At 35.1% G+C, this 23,164-nt stretch overlaps 1 protein-coding gene across 10 annotated transcripts in view; it reads right to left on the reverse strand.

Annotated features, from left to right (window-relative positions):
- RAP1GDS1 (Rap1 GTPase-GDP dissociation stimulator 1) overlaps positions 1-23,164 on the reverse strand; it is a 172,909-nt gene that overhangs the window by 120,193 nt on the left and 29,552 nt on the right. For 6 of the 10 annotated variants that reach the window (XM_003898989.3, XM_009207217.2, XM_003898988.3 and 3 more), the window contains exon 2: positions 21,371-21,481. In XM_003898989.3, coding sequence (XP_003899038.1) covers positions 21,371-21,481 — 111 coding nt within the window. The remainder of the gene's footprint in view (positions 1-21,370; positions 21,482-23,164) is intronic. The other 4 variants (XM_009207218.2, XM_009207216.2, XM_021938648.2 and 1 more) reach the window with 1 other exon arrangement.

The following is a 23,164-nucleotide window of genomic DNA, read 5'->3' on the forward strand; positions in this document are numbered from 1 at the left end:
TCAACTCCTCCTTCTTTCCCTATCAGCCCTCTTTCCATAATTCAAGTCATGCTTACCTACACTGAAAAAAAAAAAAAAGACCAATGATTTCAACAACTCTAGTATTACTGCAGTACCCCAAACCCTATCTATTTATTTCACCTTGCTATTAAATTCTAGCACTGGACAAATCTAGCCATATACTTTGCCTGTTCCGTGATTTTAAAACAGTAAATTATGTTATTAAATATGTTAGCTGGTATCACTACAAATTCATAATTTATAATCTTAATTGGACCCTTCAACATTGTTCAGTTATCCTTTCACCCTTGGTCATTTTCCTTTCACATTTCCTAGGCCCTGGAACTCTAAACATTTATTATTCTCTATGTACGCCATATTCCTACACTCTAAACATTTATTACTCTCTCTATATGCCATATTCTCCATCACTGTCAACAGATCACCTTTCCTGGTAATTAGGTGTGCCAACATTTTGTTCCTTTCACACTGTCTCCACACTGATCTTTTTAAAACACAAATCTGATTTTTACTTGCTTTTCAAGTAAAAAATCATGTTTAGCATGACATAAAAGTCCTTTCATAATATGATCCCTTATGCCCTTTCCATTTTTCACCTCTTGATCCTTGATCCTCCTTTGCATGTACCTTTTTTCCTAGCCATACCAAGCTTTTCAGTTTCTTAATGGACTAGATTCTTTTCTCACCACTATGACCTTGTACATGCTCTCCCTTTGCTTAGGATGTTCTTCTTCCCATAATCCTCAGGCCCCCACATTTAGCTGGTTAAAATACATTGTGTTTTCAAAATTCAGCATTCTTTGGTTCTGCTTATCAAACTTACCCCCACTTCAGTACTCGCACACAGCATTGTAATTGTTTCCAAGTTGTTAGAGCATATTTGGTAGTCAAAGACATGGAGAGAACGAGATCATCCAAGGAAAGTGTATTTTAACTGAGTCGCTACTATCTTGGGAATAAAAATAAAGAGGACACAAATCATATCCTCAGAGAGCTAACTGTCCAGTAAGAGACAGAGAGAGGTTAATAAATTATCACAATTCAATGTGATTGATACCACTATGGAGGCTATGTACAAGCTATAATGATAAACAATCAAAGATGTATAAATATCACGAAGTTTCCAAATAAGATAACATTTGAGCTGAGTTATTAAGGACAATAAAGCATATTCTAAGACAAAAAGAAAAATGCATTCTACAAGCAAGGAATAGGTAAAAGCACTATCAGCTGAAACTACAGACACTAAATTTCTAAAAGCAACATTCTCTACCATTGAGTAATTTTTTGGCCAACAGTTGAAGGCTACCAGTATTGAGAAGCTGTAAAAAGTAGATGACTGGTATTATCCAAGATTTGAAGAAAAGCTAGGTAGAAGGAAAAGGACAACAATATACCTATAAAATGTCTATTTACCCATCAGGATCCAGATAAAATGTCATCCCCTCTGTGACACTTTGAAAGACTCTTAAAAATGTGAGTTGAATCCATCTCTCTGTTTCTACAACACTTTGTAATCAGCTCCATTATATAATATATTATACTATATTAAAACTTATATATTACTTATCTATGTAGACCACTAAACTCTCCAGGGCAAGATTACCAACTAACGCATAGTGGTACACAATTCATGCTAGTTGAATAGAACTGCATCCCTCCTCTTACAGAGTTATAACAGAATAAATGAAAAAGGCATATACAAACAATGAATACACACTGACGTAAGTTCAATTGGAGGGATGTATAAACTGCTATGGGAATACTAAAGATGAAGCAAGTTACATGTATTGATGTTGTCATAGTTACAATTACTCCTAAGGGAAAGAGGATTGAGTTCACAAAGAGACTGTCTTATATTTTAAGATTCTCTCATCAAGCATCTTGGTAAGATTCTCTCACCAAGTAACCCTGATTTTTCTGAAGTTAAGAATAGAAGTTTTTCATATAATTACCAGTTACTAGCTCATGCAGAGACTAAACTTTTTACTTTGCATTAAGCTAATCAGGTCTTGGATTATAGTTTTTTCATAAGCAAATGTATGCAAAAATGTTCTTTAAGCTTTCAGAAATCATTGCAGAAAATTACCTTGCCTTTATATTATCCCTCCCACATGCACACATCAGAATGAAAATATAATCAATCCATAACTAAGTTACTATGAGCCAAATAAAAACATTCTGCTTGCTCCTTTAGTACAATGAAAAGATGTATAACCAACCATGGAAAAGAAAATTATAAGCATCTAAAATGAACTCACCTCATGGAACATTGTGTGCTAAAACCTAGACTATGATTCCTTATATCTCTTAAGAAACAAAACAACCACCCAATTTCTCTGCCTTTTGGAGCCTCCTTGTGAGGTTTACTTCAATGATTAAAAAGTAGGTCGTGATCATGAAAAATCTCAGTAAAATCAATTATAGATTCTTATTTTTTCTTGAGACAAGGTCTTGCTCTGTCGCTCAGGCTGGAGTGCAGTGGCATGATCATGGCTTACTACACCCTCAATCTCCTGGGCCCAAGTGATCCTCTCACCCCAGCCTCCCAAGTAGATGGGACCACAGGCACCTACCACCATGCCTGGCTAATGTTTTAAATTTTTTTGTAGCGATGAGGTCTCATTATGTTGCCCAGGCTGATCTTGAACTCCTGGGCTCAAAAGATCCTCCTGGCCTCAGCTTCCCAAAGTTCTGGGATTATAGGTGTGAGCTAACACATCAGGCCCAACTGTAGCTTCTTTGTGTAAAGTTCTAATGCTAAGGTATTCCTCACTAGCAGTTATCCCAACATATAACTATTGTACAATACAATCCATCTTGATACCCAGAAATGTATATTCCACTTCTGATGGTTAATTTTGTATCAATTAGCTGGGCTACAGTGCCCAGGCATTTGGCCAAACATTATTTTGGATGTCTCTGTGAAGGTGTTTTTGGATAAGATGAACATTTACATCAGTAGGTTTTCAGTAAAGCAGATTTGCCCTTTATGTAGGACACTGGGGCAGGCATTGCCCTATCAGTTGAAGAACTGAATAGAATAAACAACACACCTTGTCCAAAGAAGAGGAAATTCTGCTAACAGACAGTCTTCAGACATGAACTACAGCATCAGCTCTTCCCGAGGTCTCCAACCTGACAACCCACATTGCAGATTTGGACTTGCAGCCCCCATATTTGCATGAGCCAATTTCTTAAATAAATCTCTCTCCCCACTGCCCATACTTATCTATCTCTACATATATATCTATACATCTATATATAGCTACACAAACATACACATACACACACGCACACACATATTCTATTAGTTCTATTTCTCTGAAGAACCCTAATACACCACTGCTCCTAGAAAAAGGATCATCTTAGCCCTTCCAACAAATATTTCCAAGTAAGAACACAAACATACCACACAAGTATTAGGAAAAAATAGTATCAACCTCTGCTCTACCATCTACTGTCTCCTTGTCATCATATGAGGGCCAAATGAGGAAATAAGGAATATGACAGTTATCACCAAGTATAGAGGACTTATTAGGGAGAAAGCACATTGTATGTTTATCCAGGAGCTAGAAATAGGACCAATGAGCAGCAACTGAAGGAAAGAAGATTAGGGATCAACATTAAAAAGTGTCTTCCAGTCTTAGGGCTATGAAAAAATGAAACAGATCCCCTCATAAAGAATGATGGAAGATTCCTTCTTCATAAAGGCTGAGTAACTATTTGGTAAGGATGAGACAGAATTATTAGCTGGAGACTGGGTTACTAAGGTGTTTATGAATTGTAAGATTAGACGATACTATCATTAAAATGCTTTCCCTGGCCCTGAGAATAGTAGCTAAACAGGTCTACAAGTATCATAGTAGAAGAAACCATAAGCCTTGTTCCCCAACTTTAGTAAAATCATCTATCTCCTCACTGCTTTCCATTATTTACTATCCTCTATCTTCTTCCTCCTGTCACTCTGACTTCTTGCTGCCTTATCTTACTCCTCATTCCAATTTCATCATCCCCTGCTTAAGTGTTTTTAAGAACATAAAAATGAAGCCAACTGCAGTGGCTCATGCCTGCTATCCCTACAGTTTGGGAGGCTGAAGCAGAAGGACTGCTTGAGGTCAGAAGTTTGAGACCAGCCTGGATAACATAGTGAACCCCATGTCTACAAAAAGTAAAAATGAATTGCTGGACATGGTGAGGCATGCCTGCAATCCTAGCTATTCAGGAAGCTAAGGCAGAAGGACTGCTTGAGTGCAGGAGTTCAAGGCTGCAGCGAGCATGGATCCCAATACTGCACTCCAGCCTGGGTAACAAAGCAAAACCCTGTCTCAAAACATACACACGCGTGTGCACACACACATAAATATACATATATATTTCTTACCATATGTATCTATGACAAGAAAATAGGAAAAAGCAAATACTTTAAATGAAAGATCTCTCTCTCTAATTTCACACACAATGGGACTTTCATAGGTATGTAAGATTTTTCCTACAACGTTCTCCCCCTCCTTTGCTTAGAATGTAAGTAAATTCTGTTGTCTTGGAAATGACAAACTAGGTTTTACTTTCCCATTTTACAAAGAGTTATTTTCTTTTCTCTTTATAAGAAATAACAACAACAAACACATACTTATTTTAAAAAATACTTATGGTCTTTGACAAAATTCTGCATTTTTTCTTCAGAGGCCTAGCAAAATGCTTACATTTATATTCCTCTAGACAGTATGACAGTATCTTATTTACAGATTAGACCAGATAACAGACTGTGTGAAAACTGGTATTGCCTTTGATTCATTCTAGGCAGCATTCTTTTCAACCCACTGAAAAGATACTGTCTACATTAAAACCTTATGGTTTAAAGTGCCATCCATAAATTAGCATATTGGCATCCTCTAGAAAATTATTAGAAATGCAAATTCCTGAGCCCCACCCCAAAACTACTGAATCAGAATCTCTGGGGATAGGGCCTAAGTATTTATAATTTAACAATCTTTCCAAATAATTTTATGCAGTCTAAAATTTGAGAAGCATTTGTCTGAGCCATTGCAGTCCAAGGGAAATATAACGTGAGTTGCATATATAACTTTATATTTTCTAGCAGCAATATTTAAAAAGGTAAAAAGAAACACATAAAATTAAGTTTTGATCAATATAAAAATTAAATCTTTTTTTTTTTTTTAGCAATAAGTCTTTGAGATTATAGTTTATCTCAATTTCAACTTGCTGCCTTTGAAGTGCTCAATAACCACATGTGGCTTGGTGGCTAGTGGACTATTTGGCATACATCTAGAACTTGTTATTCAAAGACTGGTACATGATCCAAAAACATCAGCATGCATGTTATCAGAGTAATTCAGAGCATAATACAATATAAGTTAGTTCATTCTACTTTACATACAGTACTTCTGGGGTCTTCTAAAACAATTTTTTAAAGAACCAATTCAATCAAAAATCAAATATTTGAACTTTTAATAAGCTGAATTAAGTACTAGAGTCAGATCATTTCCTTTTGCCCTTCATTATTTTATGATTATTCCTTTTTGACATCACAATTTTTACTTTAAGGTCAGTAAATATGTAGTCCCATTAGATACTGAACGTACCTCACTGCTTCTCAGCCGTCTGGCTAAGATCAAGTATAGACACTGAACATTCCCCTATGATAGCACTTATTATGATAAATTATAATATAACATTTATCGATCAGTCTCTACTGATCGAAAGAAATAAGCTTCTGTAATTATTGGGAGATAGCACAATGTTTGGCACAATGTGTATTCATTGTTTGTATATGCCTTTTTCATTTATAAATAAATACTAAGTGTTGAATAAATGAATGAATGAGACCTGAAGATGGAGGGGTGTGTAGTCTAAATCTTACCTCATCAAAGCATGATATAACTGTATAAAATGCTCCCAATCTCTGATTAAATGAAGTATTTAACATTTATGTTAAACGTTAAACTAAGTATTTAATAGCAGTATGACACAGCACAACAGTATGAGCTCAATTCTGTTTGAATACTCACCAAATATTCTAATGAGCCGACCTACATTTAGTAAGTGAATTTCTTTCTTAAAAAGTTAACTCAAATAAGACTCTTAATTATATAACCCATTATATACATATGTATATACATATATTACCCTAGAAAATTATACCTCAACCCTACCTTACTAAAAACATGAAATATTCACATTTCTTCAGTTATTAGAGATTTAAGAGAGAATAAAATGACCATGAACCACACAATTTAACATAATGGATAAATGACAGATTTGTGTGAATTAAGATTCATTCAAAATTCTTTCCAATTCAATTACCTCTTTTCCCAGTTAAATGTGTTTCTCTTTTCCTCTAGGGCCAAAAAACAGTCTTTAAGGCCAAGTATTTTAAAAATTTTGTACTAATTTATTAAAAATTTCTATTCATATATTATTAAATCTTGAAATACCAAAATTCACTTGGCATCATGCACTCAATATGTGAATCTGTGTAAAACTACATTTTTTAAAGTAACTGAAATCATAAGCAATTAAGTTCACGTTTTCAGGGTTGAATATAAACTAACAAATAAATGAATACTTAGTAATTTAAAGGCATATAGATATACTTTAAAGGCTGATATAACATGACCTTGTAAGTGTAAACAATTTTCTGGTGGCAAAAGCAATGCCTTATTGAATGTAGCTTTAAACACTTTTGAAGCTACACATTACTAGATTAAGAAATATCCTATGTTTGTCAGACGTTTTAATAGTCATTTTTTCTAAGATATACACATTCATATTATAAATTCCAATCATTCTTTACATACTAATTCTCATTAGATAAATATTTGTCCCTGAATACACAAAGGAGGATATAAATTATACTGAACTTCACTAGTATACTAAATGATCTTGATTCAAAGATTATAAAACTTTGTTGTATTTTCCTTCTTATAAAAAAGTTCCCTTATTATTAACGCTCTCAACAAATAATTTTTATATAAACAAGCTTTACAGCAATAAAATGGTAGAGACTTACTACTTTCAACACTTATTAATTTGGCAAAAAATTTGTGGTTTAAAATCTTTTTGTTTTTTAAGAAACTGTGCTTTAATTATTTTCCTTTCTCTTCTTTCTGAGACAGGGTCTTGTTCTGTCACCCGGGCTAGAGTACAGTGGCACAATCACGGCTCACTGCAGCCTCAAACTTCTATGCTTGAGCATCAGCTTTCCACATAGCTGGGAATAGAGCCACATACCACCATGCCTGGAACATATATATATACACACATACACACACACATAGTGTGTGTGTGTATATATACATACATATATACATATGTATATGTGTGTGTATATATGTATATGTATGTGTGTATATATATACACACATACACACACACATAGTGTGTATGTTAATAAGTGTTGAAATTATTAATTTATAAGTGTTGAAAGTAGTAAGTCTCTACCATTTTATTGCTGTAAAGCTTGTTTATAAAAAAATTATTTGTTGAGAGCGTTAATAATAAGGGAACTTTTTTATAAGAAGGAAAATACAACAAAGTTTTATAATCTTTGAATCAAGGTCATTTAGTATACTAGTGAAATTCAGTATAATTTATATCCTCCTTTGTGTATTCAGGGACAAATATTTATCTAATGAGAATTAGTATGTAAAGAATGACTGGAATTTATAATATGAATGTGTATATCTTAGAAAAAATGACTATTAAAACGTCTGACAAACATAGGATATTTCTTAATCTAGTAATGTGTAGCTTCAAAAGTGTGTGTGTAAAAATGAATTTTAACATATAGTACAAATAAATTATAATAACAAGAATACATATATTTTACAAAGACTCTTACATTAGAAAAAAATGATTCACTAAATTTTATTATTTCCAAAAAATGTCTCATCATAGATTCCAAGGTATACTTAATGATGAAACTTTAATCTTCTCTGTTTTACAATGCCAAATGGGTACTTTTCAGAAAATCTGAAAAGAAAGAGGTAAAAATGAAAGCATTTAGATGTTCTAGAGTGAATACAACCCACTTGGACTTTCAAGTACTACTGAAGTAAAAAGTAGCATGATACTACCCTTGCCTTTAATTTCAAATTCAAACATCTACAATCACAGTAAAGATAATGAAAACACATTTATCTAATCTATTTATTACTTTAAGCTATTTTCTTTTGTATCAAACTAGCTTTCTGTTGAGAATACCTAATTCTTATTCAGATACAAATATTAATTCATTTCCAATTCATTATATCAATTAATATGCCAATTTACATGTCTTATATTCTTGAACACATTCACAACATACTGGGTGCTGTGGTTTAAAAGTTGTGTACCACCCAAAAGTCATATATTAAAACTTAATCCCCAATATGACAGTAGTATGAGGTGAGGCCTTTATAATGGATTAATGCCATTATAAAAGAGGCCTCAGAGAGCTGCCTCGCTCTCTCACTCTCCTTCCCTTCCACCTTCTGTCATGTGAGAATGCAGTAACAAGGTGCCATCAATGAGGTATGGCATGTCACCAGACTCTGAACTTACCAGCACCTTGATCTTGGACTTCTCAGCCTCCAGAACAGGGAGAAATATAAATCTCTACTATCTGTAATTTAGCCAGTGTGTGGTACTGTTATAACAGCACAAATGGACTGACACATTGTCAGTCTTATACTGCTTATACGATTAGAGAAGCCAGTTAACTTCAATCAAGTATATGTCCACAGACTACTCACACAGCTGGCTATAGGTGCAGTGACATGGAACCCTGACGAAAAATAATGTTAGAAAGACACAGCAGAACAAATTCGTCTCTTCTTCCCTAGGTATAATTTAAAGTGAAGTCCTTAGTGATAGTAAATCAGTACTGGTACTATAAATACTGAGACTGGCAAATCTTCTTCAGTATGTATTTGGCATACAGCATCATTTCAAATCACATTTCTCTCTTACACATTTTCTCTGTGTTAGGAACATAAAAAGTTTTTCAAATGTAGCAAACTTAAGAAGCAAAAATGGTAACATTCATTAGCTAATGTTAGCAAACCCAGATCTTCTGCCAAGGCTTCAATCACCAACTACAAATACCAATGGAGATTTATATCCTTCTGGCAACTGCACATCATGAGAGTCCTTTTTTGCCTTTTATAAAGTATGGTGCTTCAGAGCATATCAGAAGGCAAACAGCACCCAGTATCACTGTTATATATCTTGTTTCTGTTACTAATCTCATGGTTTGTGAGAGATTGATTTTAAGATGGTCTTTCTCACTCCCAGATTCAAGTTTTTCCGTGCTCCCTTTTCTATAAACTCTTAGGTAAGAATATATTTGGATATATACTGTTCTCTCCTTTCTGCTTTAGATTAAGTACATAGAACATATTTTAGACCCTACATACTGCCTTCTCCTTAGAATGTAACCCTAGAATAATGAACCTAAGGTTCCTTTAAAAATGTTGTCTACCAAACTACAAACAACTGCTCAAGGAAATCAGAGAGGACATAAACAAATGGAAAAACACTGCATGCTCACGGACAGGAAGAATCAATTATCATGAAAACAGCCACACTGCCCAAAGTAATTTATAAATTCAATGCTATTCCCATTAAACTACCATTGACATTCTTCACAGAATTAGAAAAAACTACTTTAAAATTCATATGGAACCAAAAAAGAGTCTATATAGCCAAGACAATCCTAAGCAAAAGAACAAAGATAGAGGCATCACGCTACCCAACTTCAAACTACACTACAAGGCTAGAGTAACCAAAACAGCATGGTACTAGTACAGAAACAGACACACAGACCAGTAAAACAGAATAGAGATCTCAGAAATAAGACCACACATCTAGAACCATCTGCTCTTCGACAAGGATTCCCTATTTAATAAATCATGCTGGGAAAACTGGCTAGCTATATGCAAAAAACTGAACCTGGACCCCTTCCTTACACCCTATACAAAAATTAACTCAAGATGGATTAAAGACTTAAATGTAAAACCCCAAACTATGAAAACCCTAGAAGAAAATCTAGGCAACACCATTCAGAACACAGACAAGGGGAAAGATTTCATAATAAAAACATCAAAAGCAATTTCAACAAAAGCAAAAATTGACAAATGGGATCTAATTAAACTAAAGAGCTTTTGTACAGCAAAAGAAACTACCATCAGAGTGAACCAACAACCTACAGAATGGGAAAACATTTTCACAATCTATCCATCTGACAAAGGTCTAAATCCAGAATTTACAAGGAACTACAAACAAATCTACAAGAAAAAAGAACCTCATTTAAAAGTGGCCAAAGGACGTGAACATATTTCTCAAAAGAAGACACGCGGCCAATGAACAGGAAAAAAAGCTCAACGTCACTGATCATTAGAGAAATGCAAATCAAAACCACAATGAGATACCATCTCACGCCAGTCAGAATGGTGATTACTAAAAAGTCAAGAAACAACAGATGCTGGCAAGGCTGCGGAGAAACAGGAACACTTTTACACTGTTGGTGGGAATGTGAATTAGTTCAACTGTTATGGAAGACAGTGTGCTGATTCCTCAAAGATCTGGAACCAGAAATACCATTTGACCCAGCAATCCCATTACTGGGTATATACCCAAAGGAATATAAGTCATTCTATTATAAAGATACATGCACGAGTATGTTCACTGCAGCACTATTCACAATAGAAAGACATGGAACCAAATGCCCATCAATGACAGACTGGAAATGTGGTAGATATACACCATGGAATACTATGCAGCCATAAAAAGGAATGAGATCATGTCCTTTGTAGGGACATGGATGGAGCTGGAAGCCATTATCCTCAGCAAACTATCACAGGAACAGCAGTCCAAACACTGCATGTTCTCACTTATAAGTGGGAGTTGAACAAAGAAAACACATGGACACGGGCAGGGGAACACCACACACTGGGGTCTATAGAGGGGGTTATAGGGAGGGAGAACATCAGGATAAACAGCTAACGCACGTGGGGCTTAATACCTAGGTGATGGATTGATAGGTGCAGCAAACTACCATGGCACACATTTACCTATATAACAAACCTGCATGCCCTGCGCATGTATTCCAGAACTTAAAATAATTTTTTAAAAAAGTTCTCTTCCTCTACTGAATACCCCAATTATATTATATATTATAGTAAATTAATTTACTTATTATTTTCTTCTAACCTGCATTTTCCATCATATCACAATGACTGGCCCAAGTCTTAAAAGCACTTTGATCAGCTAGAACCCACAATCCAAGAAATGCTGGCCTATAAAGCTTCAGGAGAAACAAAGCATTTGTAAATATTTCACAAAATTTTTAAAATAAGATTTAATATGTAATCAATATTTCTAAAACTATTAATGAGTATTTTACATTTTTAAATTTGTACTAAGTATTTGAAATCTGCTATGTTTTTTAAATGTACAGCACATCTCAATTTAGACTAGCTTCATTTCAAATGCTCAACAGCCATGTTGAAGAGTGACTACTGTATTAAACAGTACAAGTTTAAGAAGATTCTTCTGTAAGGATAAGAGTACAGTATTCCCTGGATTCTTTTACCTTTAACAGGATTCTTCTACAGCTTTGATTTTTAAGGGGCAGCTTGGTTCAATATAAAATTCTTATTCCTTCAGTTACCGAAAATACTGCCCCACTATTGAATTCTGTATTGCTCTGTGGAAGTCTGATGCCAATCTGACTTTCTTTCCTTTTTTTTTTGGAGACTGAGTCTCACTCTACTGCCCAGGCTGGAGTGCAGTCACGCAATCTCTGCTCACTGCAACTTCCGTCTCCTGGGCTCAAGCAATTCTCATGCCTCAGCCTCCCACGTAGCTAGGATTACAGGCATGCATGACCACACTCAGCTAATTTTTGTATTTTTGGTAGAGATGAGGTTTTGCCATATTGGCCAGGCTGGTCTCGAACTCCTGTCCTCAAGTGATCCGCCTACCTTGGCCTCCCAAAGTGCTGGGATTACAGGTGTGGGTCACCATGCCTGGCCTTTCTTTCCTTTGTAAATAATATTTTTGCATGGAGGCCGTAAGGATTTTTTCCTCTGTATTTATTTTTATCTTTAAAGTCTAAAGATTTTCCTACACTATGTCTTTCAGTTGACTGTTTCAGATCAATGTTCACAAATATATGGTGGGCCCTCTCAATAAACAGATTCTGGTCTTCTTTTACTTTCAGAAAGCTTATACTTCTAAATACTATCTCTGTTTCACAATTTTGTTTTCCTTCTTATGAATTCCAATTGCATGTATGTTGGATCTTTTTGACTGTCTTCTGTATTATCTTTTCTCTGATCCTTTGTCTTCTCATTTGCCTGGTTCCATCTCTTTCCTCAATGCCTCTTATTAAATTTTCAATCACCTCTATTCTTCCTTGGGTACCCTGAAATTTAGTCTTAATTTTTAAAACAATTTTGTCATTTTCTTCAATTTCTTCTGGTCAACTCTAATTTTACATCTTCCTGGTGTTTACTTTGGTTCTAAGTTTCTGAATTTATAACTTGAAGGTTTCTTCTGTTCATATCTGCAAAGGCTTATTTAAGAATATTTAACATGGGTCATCGTGTTCTGTTAATGATAACTGCCTCACAGATGGCTTAGACTGAAAAATTTTAATAGCTAAAATGTTTTGATTCTTATTTTCTGCTTTCTTTTTTGTAGCACCTATGTATGTACCTTATCTGAAATTTCCTATTCAGTGTATAATTTTTTATTTTCCTTGACTAGTCATAAAAATTGAATGCAGTAAAGCCAACAATTTGGGATAAATACCCAGGATTTTTAGTTCAAATGCTCCCTCTTCTGAACTGAGGCCAAAGTGGGGTGATTAGTATGTCTTCTGATTTTGTGGTTTCCTTATTTCTACAGAACACTTCATTTCTCCCTCTTGCTTCTTTCTTTTCATCACCAAGTATATAAAGGTGAACAACTCCATCCCCAAAGTGGTGCTTTCTTGACCTGTCACCTGGAGTCCCATGTACTTTTGAGTAGCCAATGTCAGAATCTAATCTAAGACCAGATCATACTATTTTCCTACTAGGGTAGGAATTTTTTCTTTTAAAGGTAATTTTCATTGTGTGCTATTACCCTTGGGCTCCTGGTTCCCCATTTCCCTCTCCTCTTGTCCTTGTGGTCTCCGCAGTCGTAACTCTTTCTGCAGTGGTCTCTGAAGCTGAGTAGGCTAAATTTGGATATTTATTTATCTCCGTAATAATCTGAAGTCCGTCTCCTAGTTATGCTGAAGACACAGAATATTGTTAGTTGGTTTTATCTCTTCGTGGATCTGTGTGGACTTTTAGAGAATGCATGGAAAGATACAGATTTAGGAGGCCATCACCATCCTATGGCAATCCAGGAGTCTCAACTCATCAGGAATTGTCAATGTCTTTTTAGTTGACACTTTAGTTGAGAATCCCCTATATTCTTCAAATGCTATCTTTATTTGGTAAAAACTGAATCTTCAGTAGTTCATAAGGAGCACCAGTGCTAAGTCCTCAGGGACAATGAACACAATCACTAAAAGAGGCATATAATATGAAAAAAAGTAAAGGACGTAAAAAAAAAAAAAAAAAAAAAAAAAACCCAATGAATTCCATTCACAAAAGAAATACATCACTTCTGTGGAACATTTGATAACTCTAGATAAAAAGGTAAAAATCTATTCAAGATACTACTATGAAAGAATAAAATAATAATTTTTCATCTCTACTAAAACAGCAGGAGTATGTTCAGAGATTGCAAACACTGAAAAAAAAAAAAAAAAAAAAAAAAAAAAAGTTGATAATAAGAAGTCTCTTACTTAGGAAGTAACTTTGCTACCTGAAAGTAAGTCTGTTCAAAAATAGTAAATGCATAAAGCTGACTAAAGTAAATGACAACAAAAGTTTTTACTGCTGGAGAAGACTCATGGAGTAATCTAGATTAACACCTTATGTACGTACATAAAGGCATACCTCAGAGATATTGTGAGTTTGGTTCCAAATCACTTCAATAAAGTGTATATCCCTATAAAGCAAATCACACCATTTTTTTTTTGGTTCCCAGTAGATATAAATGTTATGTTTACAGGCTGGGCATGGTGGCTCATGCCTGTAATCCCAGCACTTTGGGAGGCTGAGGCAGGTGAGTCACCTGAGGTCAGGAGTTTAAGACCAGCCTGGCCAACATGGGGAAGCCCCATCTCTACTGAAAATACAAAAAATTAGCCAGGTGTGGTGGTGGGTATCTATAATCCCAGCTACTCAGGAGGCAGAGGCAGGAGAATCATTTGAACGTGGGAGGAGGAGGTTGCAGTGAGCCAAGATCATGCCACTGCACTCCAGCCTGGGTGACATAGCAAGACTCTGTCTCAAAAAAAAAAAAAAAAAGTTACGTTTACACTGTACTGTAGTCTACTGAGGGTGCAAGAGCATTATGTCTAAAAAAACAGTGTACACAGCTTGCTTTAAAAATATTTTATTGCTAAAAAATGCTAGCAATCATCTGAGCCTTCACTAAGTCGTATCTTTTTGCTGCTGGAGGGTCTTTCCTCAATGTTGAAGGTTGCTGACTAACCACCACCTAATAAGGGTGCTGGTTGCTGAAGGTTAGGGTGGCTATGTCAACTTCTTAAAATAAGACCAAGTTTATCATCCTGATTGACTCTTCCTTTCACAAAAGATACCTGTAGCATGCAATGCTGTTCGATAGCATTTCACCTATAGAACTTCTTTAAAGCCTGAAGTCAGTTCTTTCAAACCCTGTCAATGTTTTATCACCTAAGTTTATGTAATATTCTAAATTCTTCCTGTCATTTCAATGTTCACAGCATCTTCAGCAGGAGTAGATTCCATCTCAAAAAACCACTTTCAAGGCCGGGCACGGAGGCTCACGCCTGTAATCCCAGCACTTTGGGAGGCAGAGGCGGGTTGATCACAAGGTCAGAAGTTTCGAGACCAACCTGGCCAATATGGTGAAACCCCATCTCTACTAAAAATACAAAAATTAGCCAGGCATGGTGGCCTGCGCCTTTAGTCCCAGCTGCTCAGGAGGCTGAAGCAAAAGAATCGCTTGAACCCGGGAGGCGGAGGTTGCACTGAGCTGAGATTGTGTCACTGCATTCCAGCCTGGGCGACAGAGCGTCCGTCTCAAAACAAAACAAAACAAAACAAAACAAAAAAACAAAAAACAAACAAAAACAAAAACAAAACAAAAAACCAGTTTCTTTTCTCATCTATAAGAAGTGACTCCTCATCTGCTCAAGTTTTATCGTGAGATTATAGCCAATTCGGTCACATCTTGAAGTGCCACTTCTAATTCTAGTTTTCCTGCTGTTTCTACCACATCTGCAATTACTTCATCCACTGGTTTTGAACTACTCAAAGTCATCCATAAGAGAGGGAATTAACTTGTTCCAAACTCCTGTTAATGTTGATATTTTCATGCTACTATAAAGACACATGCACACGTATGTTTATTGCAGCACTGTTCACAACAGCAAAGACTTAGAACCAACCCAAATGTCCATCAATGATAGACTGGATTAAGACAATGTGGCACATATACACTATGGAATACTATGCAATCATAAAAAAGGATGAGTTTATCTCCTTTGCAGGGATACGAATGAAGCTGGAAACCATCACTCTGAGCAAACTATCACAAGGACAGAAAACCAAACACTGCATGTTCTCACTCACAAGTGGGAATTGAACAATGAGATCACTTGGACACAGGGTGGGGAACATCACAAACGGGGGCCTGTTGTGGGGTGGGTTGCTGGCAGGGGGACAGCATTAGGAGAAATACCTAATGTAAATGACAAGTTAATGGGTGCAGCACACCAACATGGCACATGTATACCTATGTGACAAACCTGCACGTTGTGCACATGTACTCTAGAACTTAAAGTATAATAATAATTTTTAAAAAGTTGATATTTTGACCTCCTCCCATGAATCACGAATATTCTTAATGGCATAAGAATTCACCTAGAATGGTGAATCCTTCCCAGAATGTTTTCAATTTAGTTTGCCCAAATGCACCAGAGAAACCACTATCTATGGCAGCTACAGCCTTATGAAATGTATAATAAGACTTGGAAATTATTCCTTCGTCCATGGATGTTGTGTTAACGGGCACAAAAATAAGATTTATCTCCATGTACATCTCTGTCAGAGCTCCTGGGTGACCAGGTGCTTTGTCAATGAGCTGTAATATTTTGAAAGGGATCTTTTTTTCTGAGCAGTATGTCTCAACAGTGGGCTTAAAACATTCAGTAAACCATGATGTAAATAGATGTGCTGTCATCCAGGCTTTGTTGTTCCATCTTCAGAGAACAGCAGAGAAATTTAACATCATTCTTAAGGGCCCTAGGATTTTCAGAATGGTAAATGAATGCTGGCTTCAACTTAAAATCACTAGCTGCATTAGCCCCTAACAAGAGAGTCAGCCTGTCCTTTCAAGCCAGGCATTGACCTCTCCACCCTAGTTATAAAAGTCCTAGGTGGCATCTCTTCCAATATGAAGCTGTTTCATCTATACCGAAAATCTGTTGTTTAGCATAGCCTCCTTCATCAATGATCTTAGTTAGATCTTGTGGGTAACTTGCTTCAGCCTCTCCATCAGCAGCTGCTGCTTCATCTTTCACTTTTAGTGTTGTGAAGATGACTTCTTTCCTTAAACCTCATGAACCAACCTCTGCTAGCATCTAACTTTTCTTATGCAGTTTCCTCACCTCTCAGCCTTCTCAGAACTGAAGACAATCAGAGCCCTGCTCTGGATTAGGACATGGCTTAAGGGAATGTTGTGGCTAGTATGACCTTCTAACCAGATCACTCAAACTTTCTTCCTATCAGCAATAAGGCTGCTTTGATTTCTTATCATTTATGTATTCAGTGGAGTAGCACTTTTAATTTCTTTCAAGAACTTTTCCTTTGCATTCACAACTTGGCTAACTGGCTCAAGAAGCCTAGCTTTTGGCCTGTCTTTGTTTTCAACATGCCTTTCTCAATAAGCTTAATCATTTCTAGCTTGTGATATAAAGTGAGAGAGATGTGACTCTTTCTTTCACTGGAACACTTACAGGCCACTGTAGAATTATTAATTGGCCTAAATTAAACATTGTGTCTCATGGAATAGGGAGGCCTGAGGAGAGGAACAGAGATGGGGAGTAGGGGATACGGCATAGCTAGTTGGTGGGGCAGTCAGACAGACACAACATTTATCAATTAAGTTTACCATCATATATGGGCATGGTTAACGGCACCCCAAAACAATCATGATAGTAACACCAAAGATCACTGATCACAGATTACCAAAGTAGATATAATAATAATGTCTGAAACATTGCAAGAATTACCATAATGTGACACAGAGACACAAAGTAAGCACATGCTGTTGGAAAAATGGCACCGAAAGACTTGTTCAACTCAGAGTTGCCATAAACCTTCAATTTGTAAAAAAACACAGTATTTCTGAAGCTCAATAAAGTAAAGCACAATAAAATGAAGTGTGCCTATAATTATGTATGCTTAGGATTGTAGCCTAGAAGGGAGCCAAAAATCAATACAACAAATGAAATAAAGAATAAGGGCTAGCAAATTACCTTAGGGCTAGAAAATAAACCAAGAATTCAACATGTGAGTGAATATTATGATAGAAGGTTAGAGATGTGGAACTAGACATTAAATGCTTTTCTTCTTTGAAGACAAGTAAACACACAGTATCTCACAGAGTTGTTCTATAAAAATAAACAATTACATGACTCTCATATGAAATGGGAATTGCCATCAAGCAAGAAACTACGTTAAAGACAAAAAAAAAAAAAAAAAGAACGAGGCAGGAGAAGACAGCTTACTTCTTCAGGAAGAGAATTTAAAGCTGTATGGCATCACTTTATGGTCCCCCCTGGCAACACAAAATGGTCCTCATCCACAAAATGGAATAAAGTGAATAGAATTTGTATTACAAATAGGTTAATTTTTTCTTGCCTTTGGGACTTTAATTTAATAGTTTCTCTTGCAAGATGATTTAGATGCCACATTTTCCAAAGACAATTCCTGTCTTAATGTTTAGGTATGAAAACAGGTGTCTATTCTTTTACATTTCCAAATAAGCATAAAATAGAGTAACCATACTACAATCAAATAAGCATTTACTGAGAATCTTCTAACTATAATCTGAATCAAAAGAGACCAAAATAAACAGAAGCTGATTTATTGGCTGGTAGCCTTCACACATTTACCAAAAACATTTTAAAACTGAGATCTGATGTATTTATATGAGTGAATGAATGACTTTGTATTAATTTAGATCAGAGATTTACACAAAATGCTTGCTTAAACAAAATGTTTTCATAAAATCTAGTAAGTATTCAAAACTTCTTGTCTCTTAAGATAGACACATATACTATAAATGTTACAGAGAGAAATACTGCCAATGGTAAAAAAAGAAAACCACTCTAAAGCCATACATCAAAGTAAAAATTCTAATTTCAGATTACAGTCATTTGTAATATGCAATTCAAATACACTAAATTCACACAGTGTAAAACTTTCAAAAGCATTATTTTGTTCCTTTCTGAGATAACCTTTCCAATAACAGGGTAGTAGATTATAAAATAAAATTTTGTTTATATTTCCATTACACACATTACCATCTTATATTTGTACAGAATGGAGAAATCTTTCTTTCCTGATCAGGTGCAATTGTGGTGGAAACAGTGTTATTTTTAGTTAAAACACCTGACACTTTTAAGGAAGAAATACGAAACTAGAAGCTCTTGTGTTTTTGTTGTTGTTGTTGTTTAAAAAAGCAAGCACAGATTCTTCTAAGTTAAATGTTTTATAATTTTACATTTAGGAGGACAGAAGTAGCAATGGCTCAATCACCTTATTCAAGGAAGAACTGTAGAAAATTAACATCTCACTAATATATTTTACTTTTTCTTGTTAAAAAGCTATATGCTAACTTTATAAAGTATGCCAATAAATGCCTATAAAATACATGGATCACTATAGTTCAAGAAAAAAGGCTTATCTGCTTTAATAAAAATTTGGAACTGTTTTAAAGAAAAAACAAAAATTTAAAACACAATGTTAAAACCTAGCTTCTTGGAACGATTTCACGTTACATGAACTCCGCAAAAAGCTTCACTTTACTCAGATTACAATTTTTTATTTTGTAAATCAAGAGTTCAAATCCAAACTCCGACTTCTTCCAGAGCAAGGCAAATAAGCTTATTAATCTGTTACTTCATCCTTTAAATGGTGATAATAATACCTACCTCATGGGACTATAGGAAAGATTAGATAGTGGCTATAATCCCCAGCCCAGTGCTAAACATACAGTAAGTGATCCAATGACAGGTGTAACTCCTAAATCAAAGACTGAACATCTGCATGAACTCCTTCTTCCAAAGTCCAATTCTTTTTTGTCAGTAGTCTCAGGCATGAGGACATTTATAAATTTTGTTTCAGATTGTTAACAAGACATTCCTTTTGTTCCCTTTCTGGGACGTCATTAAATTGGTGAGAGTTTATTGTTTTAATCCCTTGTGGTTACGTGGCCTTAACATTTTGTGATACACAATTTCAAGACCATTTTCAACAAAAGGTACAGTGAATAAGCCCGCAATGGGCTTATTCTAATCTAAGCTAATTTAATCTAATAATTATGAATTTCTCAGTGTTTCTTAAATCTGTTCTTTTAAAATTATAAACTTTTTACTCCCTTTTTTCTTCATTTCCCTTCAACTTCATCCTGTCTTCTAGTTTCTCTAGGAGACAAATGGGCAACCTCTAAAGATGATCAAGAATATGACCCTTCATGTCCTTCAGTACCTAAAGCAAACAGTCTATTTAAAAGTTTACTGTCTAACAGAGAAAAAAAATGTCGTTGGAAACAGACGAAGGTTATAATAAAAAACTGCTCAAAAAAATATACCTGAGATACTCAATTTACTTAGGCTAATTACGTTACTGTGTAAAGCTGCCTATTACAGGCACATGTGAAAAAAAATTAGGTCATCGTGCGGTTCTTTCCAGTTTTTAGACCAGTGCTATCCATAAGAATTTTCTGTGATCATGGGAATATTTTATATCTGTGATTCCCAAGAGGGTGGTTATCTGCCAAATACAGCTACTGAGAAGTAAGACTAAGGAACTTACTTTTAAATGTTATTTACTTGTATTAAATTTAAATAGCCACATGTGTCTACTAAAATGGATAGCAGTCTTAGACATTCTGCTTTCCTGTCCTTTTTCTTTACCATTTTGAGCCCTACCCAGATGCTCTTATTGAACTCCTTGTTTCAAATCCCTTCCTGTTATCTCTAAGATTAAACAGCATGACAGTTATAACCTCAAAATAATTACTGAAAAATAATTTTAAAAGCTAGCTCTTAAATGTGCTTTTTTGATGAAAAGTACTGCAATTATTTTAGATTTTTCTAATCAAGATTTACTAAAAAATAAAAAACACATGCATCAACAAGTGTTGAAACCTTACAATTAAAACCTTAACAATATATACTTTCCCCTTGATTCTTTGTCAGCTACATAATTAGTTTCAGGATAGGATAAGAGCATAATTAAAAACAAGTACAGAACAAACTCTAGCACAACCAAGTAGAATTAACATAACAAATGAAAATCACTCTATACTGATCTATTAATGGTGATAACACAGAAATTAGTGCATAGAAATAGGATAAATAAAATGCAATATAATGTGTTAGTCAATGAAGAATTGCACAGTTTCTATCTCTAGCATTATTTATCACATCAAAGATGAAATCTTACCCCAATTTCAAAAGATTTTTGATGACTACTAATGGCTCCTTCCAAATTTATCTATGCATACATATTATTTTAAGGTACAATTATTTTAAAATATAAGATCCCAAAAAAATGTTAAGTGTTTTAAGCTCCCCCTCTGTTTCTCCTCTCTATCCCTCCCCACTCTCCCGACATATAAAACAGTCTATTTTTAAAGCACAGACGTAGGTGTTAAGAAAAACAACTATGATGCTTGACTGTTAGAAATGAAACAATGGCCTCTCTCTGGGACTGGTATTAATGTCATCACTACCCATCAATTCCTCCTTTCTTTGCCTATCAACTTGGCTTTGAGGATCTTGTGGGGGCGTGGAGGGTAAGTAGGAGGGTAGAACACGTAAAACAATCTCAGTATTCAGGGGTATGATTCAAAAGAATTCAAGTTATATGAATACAAAGTTATGTGCTTAACTACATACCAGTTTCTGAATGACTACTGATTTGATTTTCCTCTTTGGAATTTGAGTAAACATAATGAAACTTACTATTTTGAGCCAGGGCTTGAAGCAGACAATCCAAACATCCTTCTAAACTATCCTCAGTCCTGTCAACAGCTGTTATCTTCAGCTTCTTCAAGGTATCACTGAGACTATCTGCTTAAAGAAAAAAAAAAGAAAAATCAGAAACTCACCAACCCTATGACCACCATATGTCACACGACAAAAGGATAAACAGGTACCACTAAACTGGAGAGCTTCCTATAATAGCAAATTAACCTCCACATACATTCCAAAATGGCATTAGACTGTACTATCAAAAAAAAAATTTAAATACACTTTGTTCACTTAACGCAGATATGAAATACTCATTCTGTTAGGTGTAAGATACCAGGAATATTCCAAAGATTATCAATGAACATCTTTTTTCCATATTCTTACAACTTACTGAGCTTGTTCAGGAAAGCATCTATGGCTTAGAAAAATTAAATGTTCACAAAAAAATTATATAGTTTTGCAAACATTTTATTTCACTGTTCACTTCCTCTGTTGTACATTAAAGACACAAAAAAAGTTTAGAAAAATTTCAAAATAATATGAATAATATGAAAAATTCCAAATAATACAAACTGTGATAACTACAAAACTTACACTGTCATTTAAAAAACACTTTACATCAAAGTACTGTTTTAAGCCCTAACATGCATATTTTGGATTATAAAGCTATGTTTTCTTCCTAAATTATATGTAAATTCCTCTAGATCACAGATTCTCAAAACCTCTTTACACTATTATAAGTTACTGAGAATCCCAAAGAGCTTTTGTTTATATTATTGCTATAGACATTTAACATACTAAAAAATCAAAACTGAAACTTCTTTCAATTTATTTAGTAATTTACTGTAACAATTATAAACCTATTGCATATTAACATAACTAGCATTTTAATGAAAAAAGTATTATTTCCTAACAAAAAAATTTAGCAAGAAGAATGGCATTGTTTTTGTTTTGTTTTTATTATACTTTAAGTTCTGGCTTACATGTGCAGAACATGCAGTTTTGTTACATAGGTATACATGTGCCATGGTGGTTTGCCGCACCCACCCACCTGTCACTTACATAAGGCATTGTTTTACATTTTTAGAAATTTCATCCAGGCCCGGTGGCTCATGCCTGTAATCCCATCACTTTGGGAGGCCAAGGTAGAAGGATCACTTGAGGCCAGGAGTTTGATACCAGCCTGGGCAACAAAGTGAGTCCTCGTCTCTAAGAAAAATAAAAAAAAAAAAAATTAACTGCATATGGTGGCACGTGCCTGTATTCCCCGCTACTCAGGAGGCTACAGTGGGAGGATCACTTAAACCTATGGAGTTTGAGTCTACAGTGAGCTAGGATTGCTCCACTGGACTCTAGCCTGGGCGGCAGAGCAAGACCCTATCTCTTTAAAAAAAAAAAAAAAAAAAAAGGGGAAAAAAAAAAGAAATCTCCATAATGTGGTTTAACAGAAGATAACTGGACTCTTGTATCTACTTCTGTATTCAATCTTGGTTACTGTGCTGTTTTGGTTTGAATAAATGAAGAAAATTTAGTCTCAATATGTACGTAGTTGGAAAACAGGTGAGTATTTTTAACAGCCTTTTCAGATAATTGCAGATATTCATTGATACACTAAAACTGGACACCTGGCAGTTCCTTAAAGGTTAGTTGCCCTGCTAAGCTGAAACAATATGAAAGTTTCCATTCTCCAGAAGAGGAAAGATTTATCTGATTTATCTGATTAAGGCTGAGAAGGACTACTGGACGTGTATGGCTCAACCCCTTCTGCATTCCTGTTCTTTCAGA

This window comes from Papio anubis, chromosome 3 (genome assembly GCF_008728515.1).
Source record: "Papio anubis isolate 15944 chromosome 3, Panubis1.0, whole genome shotgun sequence".
Lineage (NCBI taxonomy): Eukaryota > Metazoa > Chordata > Mammalia > Primates > Cercopithecidae > Papio > Papio anubis.